Below are 17,336 nucleotides of genomic sequence, written 5' to 3' on the forward strand. Positions count from 1 at the left end.
TGTACTTCTAGGTGCTGCCTTCTATTCGCTAAAAGGCAGAGATGGTCGCTGTTTTTCTTACTTGGCAATTAAATAGTGGAATCTGCTTCCATCATGTCTCTCTATGTCACTAACCTTTATTTGTAGAAAAAAGGGGTACCCCTGTGTAAGTTTCCTAAATCAGGGTGAAAACATTATTTGTAAATAAACATTTAGGAAACGAGTAAAATGTGTATCTATACTGAACAATAACCATATGTGACCAGCAAACAATTACTCTTAAACAATATATATATTATTTTATAAATTTTATATATATATATATATATCTATCTATCTATCTATCTCCATCCAAAGTTGCTCTTAGGGTTGCGGTGGCCCCGAGGGAGGTGGCGTGAACTCCGGCAGAGCACGCCGGTAATCATATAAATCCAACGGTTCAAGTGTCTAGTATCACTCTGCTGACTTGTGTGGTGTTTTTCGGGACTCTGAGAGCGTGATACTAGACACTTGAACCGTTGGATTTATATATATATATATATATATATATCCACAGAAAACGCTGTCAAATCCTTTTTACAGAGACAACAAGTTGAGGCCCATTTTGCATTTCACGGTGAATTTTATTTAGCGTCTCACACCCAACGCGTTTCGCAGCCTCCGCCGCTTGATCACGAGTGAGTTTAAAGTGTAAACAATAAAGTTATATACAAGTGAAAAAACCACTTCCATCATGTGACATTCAATTGACAGTGAAAACATACTTTCTCAAACTCTGTCATTTATGATAAATCATTTCATCTTATACAATTTGTGTTAATTCAAGAAATTATATATAGTAGTAGTATAGATATATAATTTTATGATGCTTTTGCTAATAAACAAGAGATTGATCAAAAATTGGTGAAATGTAACATATCATCGTTGACAAAATACATTCAAAATGCAATATACAGACTTAACCAGATTTGGTACAAATAAGATATATTTTTACACGATTTATAACAGACTTTCAAACAAAATAGTTATGCCTAACATAATTAGGATCAAATGAGATAAATCAATACAAAATTTATAACAGATTTCCAAGCAAAATTATTATGGCTAACCTAGTTAGAAACTACGCGTGTTTCGGCGGGACACCTTCATCAGGTAGCCAAACGAGTCTAAAAGGAAAAAATACAAATTGAAGAAACCTATTTTGTCTAGTGCTAGATCAGACATGCTAAAAAGATTATACTTGTTTTAAAACATGTCACAGTGAGAGATTAAGAATTGAAGAATGCCCCCATATCACAATGGGACTGATGGTTACTAAAGAAAGAAAGGAAGTTGATTTAATGGGAAAAAGAAAAAAAGAGAATAGATCCGATAACCAATGTGAAAAATCACCAAGACTGAATATGAAGCAATAAGGTTCAGAGAATTTTATCATATATTTAAGATAGCCAATGAGTGTGATGAAACCTTACACATATAAGAAGGTGATATTTTCTATCCCAAGTTAACTGTGTAGAGCGGGTTACTTTAATGAAATTACATTACCTCATTCAATATGTAAAAACAGAGAAAAAAAGAAAGGAAAGCTTCTTAACATGGAAGCTTGGAGTATTGACCGGTAGTGCCTGTAGGTATATCTTGGACTTCTAGAAATAAAAATGAGAGCATCAGAAATATAATTTTTACCACAGTACCAAATGATGTCCAACGGGAAGAGAGTTGGATGCTGGAAATCAATTAAACGTCACTACTGGAGGGATACTTATCATTAATATGAATATCTAGATTAGTTGGTTGATTCTAGAATACTAATGATGCTGTACATGCAATGCATGTGGTCTAAATGTAGGTTCAAAAAATCAAATTGTCTCACTTGAGAAAGTGCGGTGAGATCCTAAAATTATTTTGTATGCGCACCAAAGTCGTGGAGTCGGAAATCTAACAAGAGAATAGGTTAGAATATTAAGCAGTCCGGGTCTTACCTTAAATGTTCTGATGAAGAGTCTCTTAGAGGAATGTGTAAACACTTTTAATCACTGCAGTGGACGGATACTCCTAGATGGTAGCATAGGTAATTAGGTAATTAGGTAATGTAAAAAGACATATGACTAAATGGACACATTAAAATATTCATTTAATGTGAATCTTCAAATATGCCCATGAAATTTCTTGAATTTGTCACTCAAGTAGCTGAAGGGCATGTAAATAGACAAGTCCTGAAGACAAAATGCAAAGGATATAGTGTAGCAATAAGATTGCTGCAGTATTACTAGAGACTGTCTAATAAGAGACCAAAAAATCTCAATATTGTTGATATTTTCAGAGATAAACGGACTATCTATTACCTCTAATAATTGCCTGGGGGCATGGCGTTACTAGCTTGTAATATTTAGTTTTGAGGTACTTGGCCCCTGGTGTGGTTAAATCTTGCCCAGGTGACTCGAGGTATGTACCTGTGGTAAAAATAATGGTAAGACCGCAAATAACTATTTTTTATTTACACTACCGTAATATCTGAAGGGCCATGGTCCTTATGGGAAAAAGGTAAAGAGTGATATATCTAAGAATCGTCGAGGACGCTGTCCCCAATATTAATGCTGGGTGATCAGGCAATACTGTATGGTTCACTAGGAAAACAAAATACATACACTGTTAACCACCATAGCTGAAAACGAAAATGTTTCGATCATATAATGTTCCTATGATGGACATACTATGTGAGGTTCTTGAGTCCTCTTCGAATGATCGGACAGCGCCGCCTCCGTGCGTGAACCCTTGTAGCATCCAATGTATTGGTGCCACGTCTGATGCGAAAAAGTAAAGTTACCAAGCCAACACCAGTTACCTTGTCGGTTTTAAGTCCGCTTGCGACATCTGTGTTTGTAACTGCAACCTGGTGAAGCGGAAGGGACGTTGCGTTCCATTGACGATAGGTAGGACAAAAGCAGGCATCCAAGCGTGGGGTCGATAACAGCTGCCCTATTGGATGAGTGTATTACATAGAAGTAAGCTCACAATAATGAGGATGGAGTCATATGTCTAAGCATAGAAATGTCTTATAAGAAAATCACCACAAAAAGAAGAAAAGTGGTCTGATACCACCCTATAATTATCTATAAAGTTTTTGTGTGCCCAGTGGAGTGTTTGTTATCATTCACGAGTGCAGCTCCAACATGTGGAGGATAAAATGCTACAATGTTTCTACAACAAAAATCAAAGCATTGCTGAGCCGATTGCACATAGTACAATAATGTGTCTTGTGGGCAAAGCGGTGAAAGCGATAGATGTTGAACGCTGTTGGGGTCTGAATATTGATGTTAATAGATCAAGTTCAGATCAAAAAGGTTTTAAAAGATTTCTGAGATGCTGGACATTAAAAGGGGGTGGGGGGGGGGGGGTGGAGAATTAGCTGTTGTTGTATATAATCATCTGATCCCAGGGGATTTCATTGTTTAGCCCATTTTTATATGTGTCCAAAGTGTAAATCCACAAAAACTCCCTTCTTTTAAGTATTTCAGTACTCTGCTTACCTGAATTAATGCGTATCTTTTCAATAATGTACCATTGTATATCTTGTGCTGTATGCTTGGCCTCCATATAGTGCTTAACTAGTGGGGCCGCTGGTTTGTTGGTTCTAATGGCTGACCGATGTTCAGTCAGATGAGTGGTCATGGTGTGTGAAGTCTCGCCAACATACCCTAGACAGCACGGGCATACGATGAGGTATATGCTGTTGGTTGTTTTGCAGTTTGTTAACATTGTTGTTACGACATTGATGTTATTTATGGTGTAGCTGGGGGCCTCTATGGCAAATTGGCAAGCAACACAGGACATGCCCTAAAAATTCCCTATGGGGAATTTATTGCCTAGTAAGGATGTTTGGATGGGATGTTTTTCGGGAGTGGAATCCGTGAGTGTTCTATTAAATCTTTAAGATTTTTATTTTTCTTGTGGGCAAAGAGTGGTTTTGCTAACGAATTTTCGTGTTCTCTGGTTGCATTGAGAATATGCCAGTTGCTATTTATGATATAACAAATTTTATCGTTCACAATTGAATGACGTGTGACGAACACTAATCTCGAATTGGGTATTTTAGTCTGAGGTGTTAGAAGATGTTGTCTGTGTTAGAAACAAGCCAGTTTGTAAGAATCATGCACAAGACGTTTTGGATAACCTCGGGTCATGAATTTGGCTTTCATTTCCATAGCTCTCCGGTTGAAGTCCTGTAGAGTGGTACAGTTCCTGCGTAAACACTGGAACTGGCCAAATGGGATGCTAGTTCTCTGGGACGCCGGATGGTAGCTTTGAAAGTGCAATAGAGTATTGCAGGAAGTTGGCTTTGTATATAGGACTACTTCTAGATGGTCTTCATTATTTTGGATAGGAATGTGTAGAAACTCCACCTTGATGTTACTGGAGTTTGCAGTGAATCTGATTTTACTATCACATAAGTTGATCCAGGACAGAAATTCTGAGAGTGCATCAGGGTCACCTATCCAGAGGAAGACAACATTGTCTATAAATCTAGACCATAGATTTATCGACTCACTGAACGGGGCAACTTCATTGTCAATATATTTGAATTCAAAGACGGTCATGTAAATGTTGTCTACTGTGGGGGCACAAGATGCCCCCATACTGACCCCCTTTGTTTATATAAAGACCCATTGAATTCAAAGGTATTTTCCTGAAGTACCTAGGTGAGGCACTCGATAATGAATGTTCTGGGACACATACTATCAAAGACGTCCTTAAACCATTTCACAGGTTTGATGGCCCCCTCTTGGGATATATTCCTGTACATAGCTTCAATGTCCATGGTAACCATGGTGTGGACTGAAGCATTAAAATGGAGATGTTCTACTTTGTTTGATATCCCTCGTATCTTTCACATGGGAGGGTATTTTAGAAACATGGGGTCTCAAAGGGTGTCCATGTATTTGGAGAGGGGCTCTGTGACCGAGCCAATGGTGGTAACAATGGGCCGATAGGGAGGATCTGTTCTGTTTTTATGTATTTTGGGGACACCGTAGATGGCAGCCATTTTCGGTTTGTCTACATTCAGGTACTCCCATTCTTTTTCGCAGATGAAATTCTGTCTCAGAGCTTCCATGGTGATGTTAAGCACTAGTTTTTGACTCTTTTGGTGGGATCAATGGTTGTTGGAATGCAGTGCTGTCGTTTATGGAGCATGCCTTCCATTTTGTGGATGTATTGTTGGGTGTCAATGAGGACTATGCCTCCACCCTTATCACAACTTTTTACTATCAAGTTCTTATTTTGGAGCAGCTCCTTGAGAGCGCAATTCTCCTCCCTAGTGATGTTATAGTTGGGGGCTGGAATATATTTCATTGCTGCGATTTTTGTACACTACATGTTCAAAAGTTGCAATTTCCGGGGCAACTTGTTCTAAAGATGGTAAAAGGGTGGACATAGCTGCTAACCCCGATGTATTTGGGCTATGTGGTGTGTTTGTGTCCTGACATTCAAAGAAGGAATGGAGTTTAATTTTACAAAAGAATGTCATAAGATCGCGAAGGATTCCAAATGTATTCGCTTTGGTGTGCGGTACATAAGACAAGCCTTTGGTTAGAAAGGATTCGGTGTCCACCCAAATTGAAAATGGGAATGTCATTTAGTTGCACCAATATTGGCCGTGTCTCGTCACTAAATATTGATTCTCGTCCTGGTGTGTATATTGATTCACACCTTGTTGATAGTCACTTTGAGGTGCTGGGTATTGCTGGTTCTAAGCTAGTTGATATTGCTGGTTCTGAAGGGGTGGGTACTGTTGGTTCTGACAGACAATTGATTGCCTCTGTCATCAACCTAACCACTTAATATCCTTAAAATATGCAAAATTCAACTCATTTTCTTCTCTGGGTATCTTCTGTTAGATTTTCTCAGTGTTGGGACACTCCTTGTGGTATTCGTGTGCTCTGCAAGATTTCATTCATAATCCTCCTCATCATACACCGATGTCATGATAGGCCTATGTCCTCTGCTGCACCCCCTCCTTGATGCAACACCCTAAATCTTACTCTCATGCACCGCTATTTTTATTGTCATAATATCAATAGTCTGGAATTGTCTGCAGTCTGGAATAGATTTTCATACCTAAGCGACAGATATCTATATCCTTCTAATTGGCAGCTATACTGGATATTCTTTGCACTATTGTCTCGGAACTCCATGTCTGTGTCTGTCTGCTCTCGAAAAACCCAATGGGGCACTGTGAAGTGTTTAGGTTAGCATTTTGGGTGACCCTGCGCTCTCCATGCTCTATTGCATGAAGAGATTATTTAGTTGTGCTTAGGGAACTTTATTTTATTTTCAAACCCGGGATTCCCAATAAGGAGGTTCTGTCATCATGTGAATGCAGCAGTTGAGTAGCATTGCACAGTTAGTGAAAGGTTGCTTCCAGAGATGCATCCTGTTTCACATTGTTTTCCCAATCTCATGTTTATAACTAAAAGACTTAAACAAGATGCAACATTTGTTTTGCTTCTTTAGTTGAGAGGAAAAGGCTCTGACTGAGAATGAGACCGGATAAAGTGGGAGATCTGAGGATGAGAAGGGATCAAGCATACATTAGCCTTGGCATGGGCTAAAAACTAGAAAATGGGTACATCTTTTACATTGTATTCTGTTATGTGCTATTGATGCTCACTGAAATTCTTTTTGTCTTACTGGCCCCTTCCAGCAGGTGCAAGAAAAAGGAAATTTCATTCTTCTGCTGGTGGAGACGTACCTGTTAAGAAAGCGTTGCAGGTATGAGGGACTTCCTGGGTAAGGTGTCAAGGTGTTTTGTAGGGCATTTTTGGCTCGTAGCGGTCTGATTTGTTGTGCTTTTGATTTAAATGTGTTGCATTTGTTATGGGTTGGAAGCAGTGGCTTTTATGGAAGCGATTTGTCAAAGATTTGAGGAAGGCTCTCGTTCTTAATCTGCAAACAAATTATCAATCATTAAAATGCACTTGTTTTTGGTTAAGACTTTAACCCCTCGATGCTCCTGACGAGCTCAGCTCGTCATGCAGTACACTGGTCGTGTGCTTATGACGAGCTGAGCTCGTCATGAACAGTGGATTCCAAGCACTTTCAGCACAGAGGGGGAATTGCTGCAGCAGTGATAGTACAGTACCACTGTTCATCATTTGCACAGATCCTCCATTTTTTGTATTAGGTTGAAAAAAGGCAGTGCTCTCCTAAAACTGCGCAATGCCCTTCTACCGAGATGAAGGGTGCATGGAAGTAAATTCAAGAAGTGAGGGGGGGGGGGAGGAGAAAAAAGATATGAAACAATCACGAAAGGTAAATGTATGTTGTATGGATTCTGAAGAATTAAGTATATGGTATGATAGAGGCAGAAAAGACTAGCTATCTGCAATTGGATGTAAATTATAAGAGCTGGCACAATGGAGTTGCACTATTAGAAAGGTGCTGTAGAGGAGAGAGGACCAAAATTAATGATTGATCAGGTAGTCATTGATGAAGCATTAAGGCATGGGTACATCCTATTATTTTGATTATACTGGGATAAAATATTTTATGAGCATCTTATTTCTGTATCTATTTTCAGACTTTAGAAGAACTGTCTTTTGCTCGTGGTGCTAGCTCTACAACTCCTGTTGCGCACATCTCACCGCATGGTGAGCAGTTGGGTAAAGAAAGTGAGGCAACATCAGTAGCTGTACCAACAGAATGGGTGCCTGAGGTGGGGGCCAACTTCAACCTCTTCTACGACAGCTATACTGTGGAGGAGACTATTGAGTCTGATAGTAAGGTGAGTGTTACTCCGTTCCAATGCGATAGGGGTCCAGCACTGAGCATCCAAGGGATACTTAATTGGACAACTCAACGACTATATTGTTTACATCCTGATTGATATCGTGGCGTAGAGTGAAGTAATGAGTTCTGTTTCAGCCTCCAATGTATGAATTTATATATATTCTTTTCCCATTTGGGAATCTAGCTAGTTAAAAAAAAAATCACTCTTGTAGCAATAGAACCAACAGCGATCGTTCATTTGTTATTTTTTTTAAGGCATGTACATGTTAAAAAAAAAAAAAAAGACTTCTGATTTCTATCAACCAGTAATAAACCTGGATCACAAAATGCTCTTCTGTTACAGCAGTGCTAGGATTTCTAGAAATTATTGCTTAGAGCATCAGCTGTACATGTACTGAGACATCTCAAAAGGTAGCTTTTTAGGTCTCGCACCTGCGACGCATCGCGAAGCGATGTCGCAGCGAGACCTAGAGTCGGCGAGTCTGCTTTCAAGGAGACAGGAGATGGGCACACGCAGCATACCGGAATCGGATCAGTTCGCGCGCGCGTTCACCATCTCCTGTCTCCCAGAGAGACACACGAGCGCACACACACAGAGACGCACTCACACACACGAGCGCCAATCCACGCACACACACATACACAAGCGCACATATACAGAGACACACACCACACCCCCCCTGCACCTCCCACCCCCTCCCCACCCCCGCCGCTGCCACCCGCAGTACAACTTAGCCCCACTCACCGCATCAGCGCCACTCCGGACTTCTGCAGCCTCCGCGGGTCTCTCCCTCGGGCATGGGAGCCCTGCGTCACCACTGCTCCTCTGGGACAGCCACTCCATGGGTGCGGGCTTCAGAGGATGGAAATCCCGCCCCAAGACAGGTTTCGGCAGTGCACGCTCACGTCTTGTTTTTGCTTGAGCGCTTAAAAAAAATCAGCAAGGCGCGTTTGATATTGGTTAAGCATTCGCTAGGGTATTCTGTTAAGCATTCATCCTCGGTTGCGTGGCTTTGCATGTACGCTGACTAGATATGGATAATATCTTGCCAGTCCGGGCGAAGCAGACAGCTCAGCTTGCGTGTGCTCTGTGCGGACACCGCCCTGGCCCTCAGGGACTTGGAGCAGAGAAACATTCCTTCCGAGGCCCGTGCTCAGAAAAGCTTTCTGCCTTGCGCAGGAGTAGAGTGGTCTGGACTGGATCTGATACAGTTCGGGTACTCTGGTACCTACACATGTGTGCATCATAGCTTCCTCATACGAGCGGCCAGCTTGTTTATTTTTTACCATGGGCGCCGCATCACAGCCGCCATGCACATAAGTGAAACATACAGGGGCACCATTTTAGTGCGCCCCCTGCGTTTATCATTTAAAAAGAATTTACAGCCATGGCACCCATTGCCGCCTGGTAGGTCCCGCAGTGTGACATGCATCAGGGGCCCAGTGTAGCCCAAATAGCTGCTACTCGCCGTTCATCTGCTCCGTTCTGCGATGGTGCTTTGGTCCTGAAAGTAGCAACGGAAGCATGAGGCTCGGGCGGAGCTGCTCTCCTCGGCCACTACCATCAACGGGCACAACAGTCACCCGAAAGCAGCAACATAAGCAGAAGGCTTGACCCTGCTTTTGTCAACATATATTTTTTTGATATAACCACAGCACCCGTTTTACTCAGGCCCGGTGCTGCAGCGCGACATACATCAGGGGCCCAGCGTAGCCCATAGCTTCTGCACGCTGTTAATGTGCTCCTTTCGTGATGATGCTTTGGCCCTGAAAGCAGCAATAGAAGTAGAAGGCTCGGGCGGAGCTGCTCTCCTCTGCCCTCACCATCAAAGGGCACAGCGGTCACCCGAAAGCAGAAGCAGAAGGCTTGGACGGAGCTGTTATCTGTAGCAACTGTCATTGATGAGCAGAGCAGTCACCCAAAGCGCCGTGCCCAGAGCAGGTAAGGTACCCATGGGTTCGGGGAGCCATCCTGAGTGTTTGTCCCTGTGTTGGACTTATGTTTGCATTAAACATCTGTACCTAACCCTTGCCTCTTATAGCTAAACACAATATGCTAATGACCATGCCACGGTATGATCACAGGAGGTTTAACTTTTAGAGGTACTCTCACACTACATAAATAAAAATCATTTGCAAGGCAAAAAGGGGGCACACTATTCTAGTATCATAAAGTGCTAGAGGGCACTATATATGTTTACTAAAAGGGAGAGAGAAAATCCCCATCAGTATACCCTCCTGAAGATGGAACATGAGCTAGTTTTAAACAAATTTGTTACCTTGTGTCAAACCAACTTATGTAAAGGGGAAAAATAATATATGCCATGCAAGGAGGCCTTATATATTTCTAGCCATAGTTGATTACTGGTATACCTCTGCATGGTGATTTTATCACAGCAGGCCCTTTAAAATCTTACCGGTTATCAGAACAAAACAAATTGTACATAAAAACAAAATGCAGTTTCTTTGTTTTTGCATATTCTGTCTGTCTCTTGTATTTTATAACGTTCGTTTTTACAGTACGTTTTAATGTATATACAGTATCTACTTTATATGGGCAATGCCACAGGTCTAACATTTGCGAGAGTTTGAGCTATTGGCATTGTAAATGACAATGCCTTTATTTATGTGTTGTAAAAACCTGCAAATACATAAATAAAGGCATTGTCATGTACAATGCCAATAGCTCAAACTCTCACAAATGTGAGACCTATTGCATTGCAAATGCTTTTTTTTTTGGCATGCTTGGCCGTATCACTCCCAGTACTCTTTATGTATTTTACAACTGTATACAGCTATGATGAGATTCAGAATTACAGCAGCTGCTTCTTACACAAAAACACCAATCTAGGGACTGGAATACAAGAAGACATCAAACAGAAATGAGAGCAGGTGATTTTGCAATGCATAGTAAATAAATACACAAGCCTTCAGCGAGTTGGAGGAGTCTAGCAAAATTCCTAATTAGTAGTTACAATTACTATTACCCTCTTGAAGTGAGACCCTGAGTCTTGGGAGCTCTCTGTTTGAAGGCCTATGTGTGAGAAAGTGCCTGTTTTACATGGTTCACCCCCCACTTTTTGCCTGGTTTTGATCTGGTTTCAAATGTAGTGCACAGGGTCCCTGCCAACCAGGTCCCCTGTGCTTCTTCCCTAAAAACACATCCCTATTTGGCACTTCTGCCCCCTGTAAGTCCCTATTAAGTGGTACTCTTGAGTACCTAGGGTCTAGGAGCTGAAGAGTCACCTGCCCCCCACCCCTTCCTCCCCCACATCCCAACCCCCTTACAGTTTGCATGCCCCTGTGAGGGAGAAAACTAATAAGTCAACATGGCACGAATACTGCCATGCCAGCTAACACTGCCTGAAGGCATAGGGAAATCACACCTCTGGCAGGCCTCACAGCCTTAAGGCAGGGTGCACTATCCCACAGGTGAGGGTATATCTGTAAGAGCAGATATGCCGCAACAATATTGAGGTGCAACCTGAAAACCTACCTGGTGTGGTCTTATTTAAAGAAATAAATTGACATGTTTGCACTGCATGTTATAGTAGTATCATTGTTTGAGTGTGTCAGGGATTTTGAGTGAGATCTCTTTTTAGTTTATCTATGTGTTTTATATGAATGAAGAATTCCACTATTGATGGGGGGTTCTTGTTGATTGAGTGAATCAAGGGATACCTTGTTTTTTGTACACTTCAGTCAAACCAACTGAATTGTTAACGGGTTGGCTGTAGGCAGTCATAAGTCCACCTTAGATGCTCAGTTATGCATAATTTTCATGCCTTAACATAGTTGCTCTTCAGTTAACTGGTAAACTACTAGACCTCTGTCCCACCAGTATAGACCCCCTTCAGCATCCTTGTCGCCTTTTTGGGAACTCTGCCTGGAAGTGATCTAGCTTATAGTTTTTGCATTGCAAACAGTCAAGAATCTATTTAACCATCAAATTGAGGTCACTTTATGCTCTTGAATAACTGGTGTTTTTATTCCTGTGCCCAATGGCATAAGTGTGAAAGGCTAAGCATGCCCTGTTAGCGTTTAATCCTCTTAGGTCTCTGGGCATGCTTACGGACAATACAATAAATGTATCCCTGATGACCAACAAAGCTATTTGAACAAATGTATTCTTCTCGTTTAGTTCATGTTACATTAACATGCATTCATAATTTTGCTTAGGGTCACTCCTGACTCAACATTCACTTTCATTTTATTAAAACTGTTATTGCACTGTGTAGTTCATGATGCAGGGATTCTGCTCCAGAACAAAACTATGCTTGGTACCATGGAACATTGCCATGTAGGAACTGAGTCCCCATACTACCTCAGTATCTCTGAGCCTGATTCTGACTAGCTATAGTGCCTCAATTGCCATCCTAACCTTTCTAGAAAAACAAGTGAGTTGCCACCCCAGAACACAACGCACTCCTCTCAGGGATCGCTGTAACAGGAGACACCCTTTCACTCTCTCACTCATACTTCGTCCACAATAAGATAAAGGAGAGACACAAAGGAAGTTTTTAATATTTATTTAAACTATAGTGCTCTAAGATGACCTTTCCTCAGAGTGTGTTTTTTAGAACTCTCGTTCCAAGACAAGACGCGTGCTCACAAATAGCAGCTGAATTGTCATGTTATGTTAGGTGCTAGTGTCTGACCAGAGGTCAAATTGTTGTTTGACCTTGTCTATGGTGTTCAGGCAAAATCCCAGGAAAAGAACAGCACACCAAAATACAATGTGGCACCAACGCAAACATGATTATGTATTAATGTGTGCAACAGAAATGCGGCCTACAATGTGTGCAACTATGCCATCATAGGGAAAATGACAATGGGCCATGTAAAAAACACACAACATCCTCCCATTGGTCAGGATAATAGCACAAAATAAAATACGAAATGTAATTAGAAGGTAAACAAACTCAAAGCACAATTAACCCCTTAAGTGCTGCTGACGGCCAATGGTCGTCAGCAGCGCTACCTCCCCAGTGCTGCGCACGACCATTGAACGTCCATTCAGCACTAGTTCTAATGGACAGCGCAGCACTGGGGAGGAATGTGTAATAGCAGCTATGAGGTTAAAAAATAAGATACAATGAAAACTATCACAGCAGTGCCAAGGAATACATTGCGTCACTTTCCAATTCAAAGGCTAAGGACTCATTGAAGTCCAACTACGCATATGATGATTGGTCAACATCCCAAGTCATGAGCTCCAAAGAACAAACATGATCCTCGGTCTCATCCGATGCCAAGAGCAGTCACCGGGCAATCTGCAACGTGTTAGTAGAGCCTGTGACTCATGTGCCAATGCTCATGGTTTCTCGAAGGTGAGTGCCTCAAACCTTTCATTGTGTAGCAGTCGCAAACCTAAAGCACAGTCCTGAAAATGGGTCACTAAGGGACTCCTCAGCAGTCTATCGTCCAAGACAGTGGGCGCCTGTGAAGCCAGGCAAATATCCAATGCTTATTCAGAGGGGTACCAGAGACCGTGGTACACTGGTTGCATGCAGGTAAACCAAGCAGGCTGGAATGTTAAGGCCCAATCAAGATCCAGTTCTTGCAGTAGAATATTCCAAAGATTTGAAACATATGCTCACAGTAGTGTTGGAGCGTAAAAGCAGGAACAGGATGAGAATGCCGCAATTGAGGAATAACAGCAATGGCAATCCTCCGAATACACTGGCAAAAATGGAGTGGATGAAAGCCGGGATTACTTCAAAGATAGTTTGGAATGTGTAGGAGAGTAGGGTCTGCAATCCTATGATCACCCAGATTTTTTGCTTTTGTTTCACTGGTTTACGACTTTCTCTGGCTGTGGGCCTGCTAATCAGACCCACAGCCTGGCTGTTCTCTTTCTAAATTACGATATGTACCCTAGGTGCATTTACCCATTGGTGCTGGGCCACCTTATCAGACCCCGTAACGCAGGGCATAGGTGTACCCAGGGCCGCTAGGGGCTGAAGCATGTATTATGCCACCCCTGGCTGGCCTCCTAAATTTGACACAACTGGCTGCACGACAGCTGGGGCGAAGACGTGTAACCACCCTTCGCTTTAGGTATAGTAGCTCTATATCTAACCATACCATGGACACCCGAGTTCCTATCAGTCACTCCTATGGCAGGCCTTAACAATCCTGAGGGCAGAGTGCGTGGGCTCGTGTGAGCTAGGTTCAGGCCCGAGCCGAGCCCGGTTGCAGCTTGCGGAATCAAGACCCAATAGCTGTTCCATGATAACGCGTACCATATCGGTAACCCCGGTGTCGCGTTATCAAGGCATGTCGAGTAAGGTGTCATACGAATCGGGGTGCTGCCCTCTCACCAACTCTGGCGATGAGGTTAGCATCCCACCCTTCTAGAGGGACACGACATGTACGTAACTGTGAACCCCGGTTAAAGTTAACTGAAGCCTCAGCTCCACAAAATGGATGCTGCCACCACAGACACAAGTCTGACCTCCTGCTGCTGGGAGTCCTTCCAGCGAGGAGCACTTGGACAAAGGGTTTCCTGTCGAGGGCGCTGTTCGCACCGTCCCAGACAGGGTTTGTGTATTCTGGGTAGGTAGGGCTTTGGCGAGAAGGTGACTGCGAAGTGGCACCCCGGTGCTCACTACGCATCTGCCGGTTAGAACCAGTTCCAGGGGCGACAGCCCTGGCCTGGGGAAAGTCCGGCAGGGGAGAGGGGCGTAACTACCCCCCTTCCTGGTCCCACCCTTAGGGCAGGACCTAGTCATGTACCCACCCCTTTCTTTAGGATAAAGACCGGAGCGGGGACCCTTCCAAATTAGATCATCTTTGAATCAAGAACTACTTTCTACGAAAGGACACTCAAGACTCTTCTCAAGATTTCTCCCTTGTGACTAAGGAGTAGTCACCCTGCATCAGCGGGCACCATCTAAGAACTCTGCGGTTTGCTGCAAGTCCTTCCTCAAGGATCCGACGGCCCAGCTCGACGAGAACCGGCTTCCCTGGCACCTCTGACCTCTACCCACGTCATCAGCTCAGCTGTGATCTGTGGGTGCGACGAGACCTCGAGGGACCGGCCATCATCAGAACCTGCACGCTCTTAAAAACCAGCACGACCATCGAGGTAACTCTCTGGTGAGTGCTCTGGGGTCCGAGAAGCCCCGACCCTGAGCCGCTCTAGCACCGAAGTGCAGTCTCCCAGCATCTCCACGATCTGCGTGGGGCCCTTCTGCTCGCTGCTCAGCACGTTGTCTGGTCACTCGCCGCTGGCTTGTGCCCTTCTGTGACGACATCCGAGAATCATCACTGCTGGTCTGGTTGCTCCAGACTGGCCCTTGCTTCCATCTTTGCGAGAAGCACCCCGGACCCTCCTGGTCCACTCAAGACGCCATCTTAGGCCCACCACGTGGCCCTGAGATCTGCCAAGGCTTGTTGCCCCATCCTGGGCCCAGCGACGCCGACAGCATCATCCTTCGTGGGACAGCTCGCACCTCCACCGTGGTCGCCGACAACGCCTCCTGGTCCGTGAGACTGCAGAGCCTAGCGTCGCCCACTCACCTGGTCGAGGTGACGGCCAACCGGTGCCTTCCTGGTACCCTCTGACTACTGGCTAGTAGTACGAACTTGGTCCCCTCTGCTTTCAGGTTTCATCAATCTCCGATCCAGGCTTGGATCTCTACGAACTATTCAGCACTGGTCGCCGGCCAGCAACTCCTTTCTTCCGGCTCCTGGCTCGTCAGCGAAGACCCCAACGCCTGTAAGACTTGTGCAGCCGCAGCCCTCGTGGCTAGGTAACTCGGCATTTCGGTGCCTGCATAGCCTCCTTACTCTAGGGTCCCGAGTCCCTCGCTTCCGACTTGCCTTATCGGGTCCGCCCGAGACCTTAACCTTTCCGTGTCCCCGGACACTTGTTGGAATTGTGCACTTGAAGTATTTGCTAAAGAGGTTTGGTTTGTGCTTAGTACCCTGTCCTCATAAAGAGTACAGGGCTGTTGTGATTCTTAATAAATATCCTGTTTATTTTCATAACACTTGTGTGGTGTCCTTTCACTGGGTGTTCAAGGGGTACATGTGTGGTAAACAGCTGGCTTAACACGCCCTCTCGAGTCTTTAGCCTTAGACTGCTCGTATCCACGCTACTAGGATAGCTGGTCTATAGGTTGACTTACAACCAAACACCATAAGGGTCGTTGGAACGATACATAGCGGTCGCTAGAATAGCGAACGTTGCATATCGGGCCAACTTCTCACATTGGTGAGCAGCGGTTGGGATTTGAGCTTGCTGTTGTTTTACCACACGTATCCTAAGAATATCTTGTTGAAAGATCGCACAAGTACTGTTAGTACATATAACTAAAGCTTAGAATACTCTGAGTTCTACTGAACCAGCTGTTGTAGCTCCTCAAGGCTTAGCACACCTTGGCTACAACTCTTAGCAAGGGTACAGTAGGTAAACAAGTAGTGTAGGTAGGTGCATCACTTACACCACACTAGAAACAGTATGTCGGACAAAGGAGGAAACTCTGGGTCTCCCCTTGTGTCAGTTGACCCTCCACAGGTCATCCCTTCAGGATATACTGTGCTGAGCTTCAAGGAGCTAAGACGACTGTGTCACTCCAGGAAGATTCAGCAGGGGTCTAACCCCACAACGTCCTTTCTGATTGGTCTCTTGGAGACTTATGATGCCAGAAGAGCTGAGAAACTTCGTAGCTCTTCTAATCCAGAAGGAGACATGCCTCCCCTCGAGGGAACCCGGGACGATCCTGACCTCATCCACCTCGCAACTGAGAACGAAGATGTGGAGGAGGATGAGGATGAGGATCTCTCTGGGGATGAGGCAGATAAGGGACAGGTAGAAGTCGTCAGACTAAGCAGGTCCAACTTAAGCAAACATGATAGCGGTACTGGGGGACCCCTGGGGCCACTATCAGGTCAGCTTAACATTGGGAATGGACGAGCCAGATCTCTGTCAAGAGGCTCTGGCAGATCCCTTCAAACCAATGGCTCTCACAACTCGTCTCAGAGAGGGATGACGTCCCCTCAGAGGAGAGTGTACGAAGCTAAGGAAAGGGCAGCCAATCTAAGGATTGAAAGGGAAGAACTTGCCCTGGCCAAAGAGAGGCTTGCCTTTGCGAGAGAGCAACAGTTAAGTGGGGTAGTCCCCACTGGTGGCAGCAATGTACCTAGTAATAGGGAAAAGAGTTTCGATACGAAACACCTTGGTAAGATAGTGCCCCCTTTTAAACAAGGGGACGACATCCACAAATGGATTACTGCTTTGGAGAGGGCCTGCACTGTGCAGGGTGTTCCCCAGAGTCAGTGGGCAGCTATCTTGTGGCTCTCCTTTGAAGGAAAAGGAAGAGACAAGCTCCTCACCACAAGGGTGGAGGATGCTAACAATTACCAAATCTTGAAAAATACACTCGTTGAAGGGTTCGGCCTAACCACTGAGCAGTACAGGGTGCTGTTCAGGGATACCCAGAAAACGCAGTCTCAAGATTGGTCTGATTTTGTCGATTGTGCCACTAAGGCTTTTGAGGGCTGGTTGCTGGGCAGTAAGGTTACTGATTACGAAGGATTGTATAATTTGATGATGAGAGAAC

General features: G+C 44.1%; 1 protein-coding gene across 4 annotated transcripts in view; it reads left to right on the plus strand.

Moving 5' to 3' along the window:
• Window positions 1-17,336, plus strand: part of EHMT2 (euchromatic histone lysine methyltransferase 2) — a 231,504-nt gene that overhangs the window by 60,861 nt on the left and 153,307 nt on the right. For all 4 annotated transcript variants that reach the window (XM_086924581.1, XM_086924583.1, XM_086924582.1 and 1 more), the window contains exons 6-7: window positions 6,683-6,750; window positions 7,559-7,762. In XM_086924581.1, coding sequence (XP_086780707.1) covers window positions 6,683-6,750; window positions 7,559-7,762 — 272 coding nt within the window. The remainder of the gene's footprint in view (window positions 1-6,682; window positions 6,751-7,558; window positions 7,763-17,336) is intronic.

Source organism: Lissotriton vulgaris, chromosome 5 (assembly GCF_964263255.1).
Source record: "Lissotriton vulgaris chromosome 5, aLisVul1.2, whole genome shotgun sequence".
In the NCBI taxonomy this organism is placed as follows: Eukaryota; Metazoa; Chordata; class Amphibia; order Caudata; family Salamandridae; genus Lissotriton; species Lissotriton vulgaris.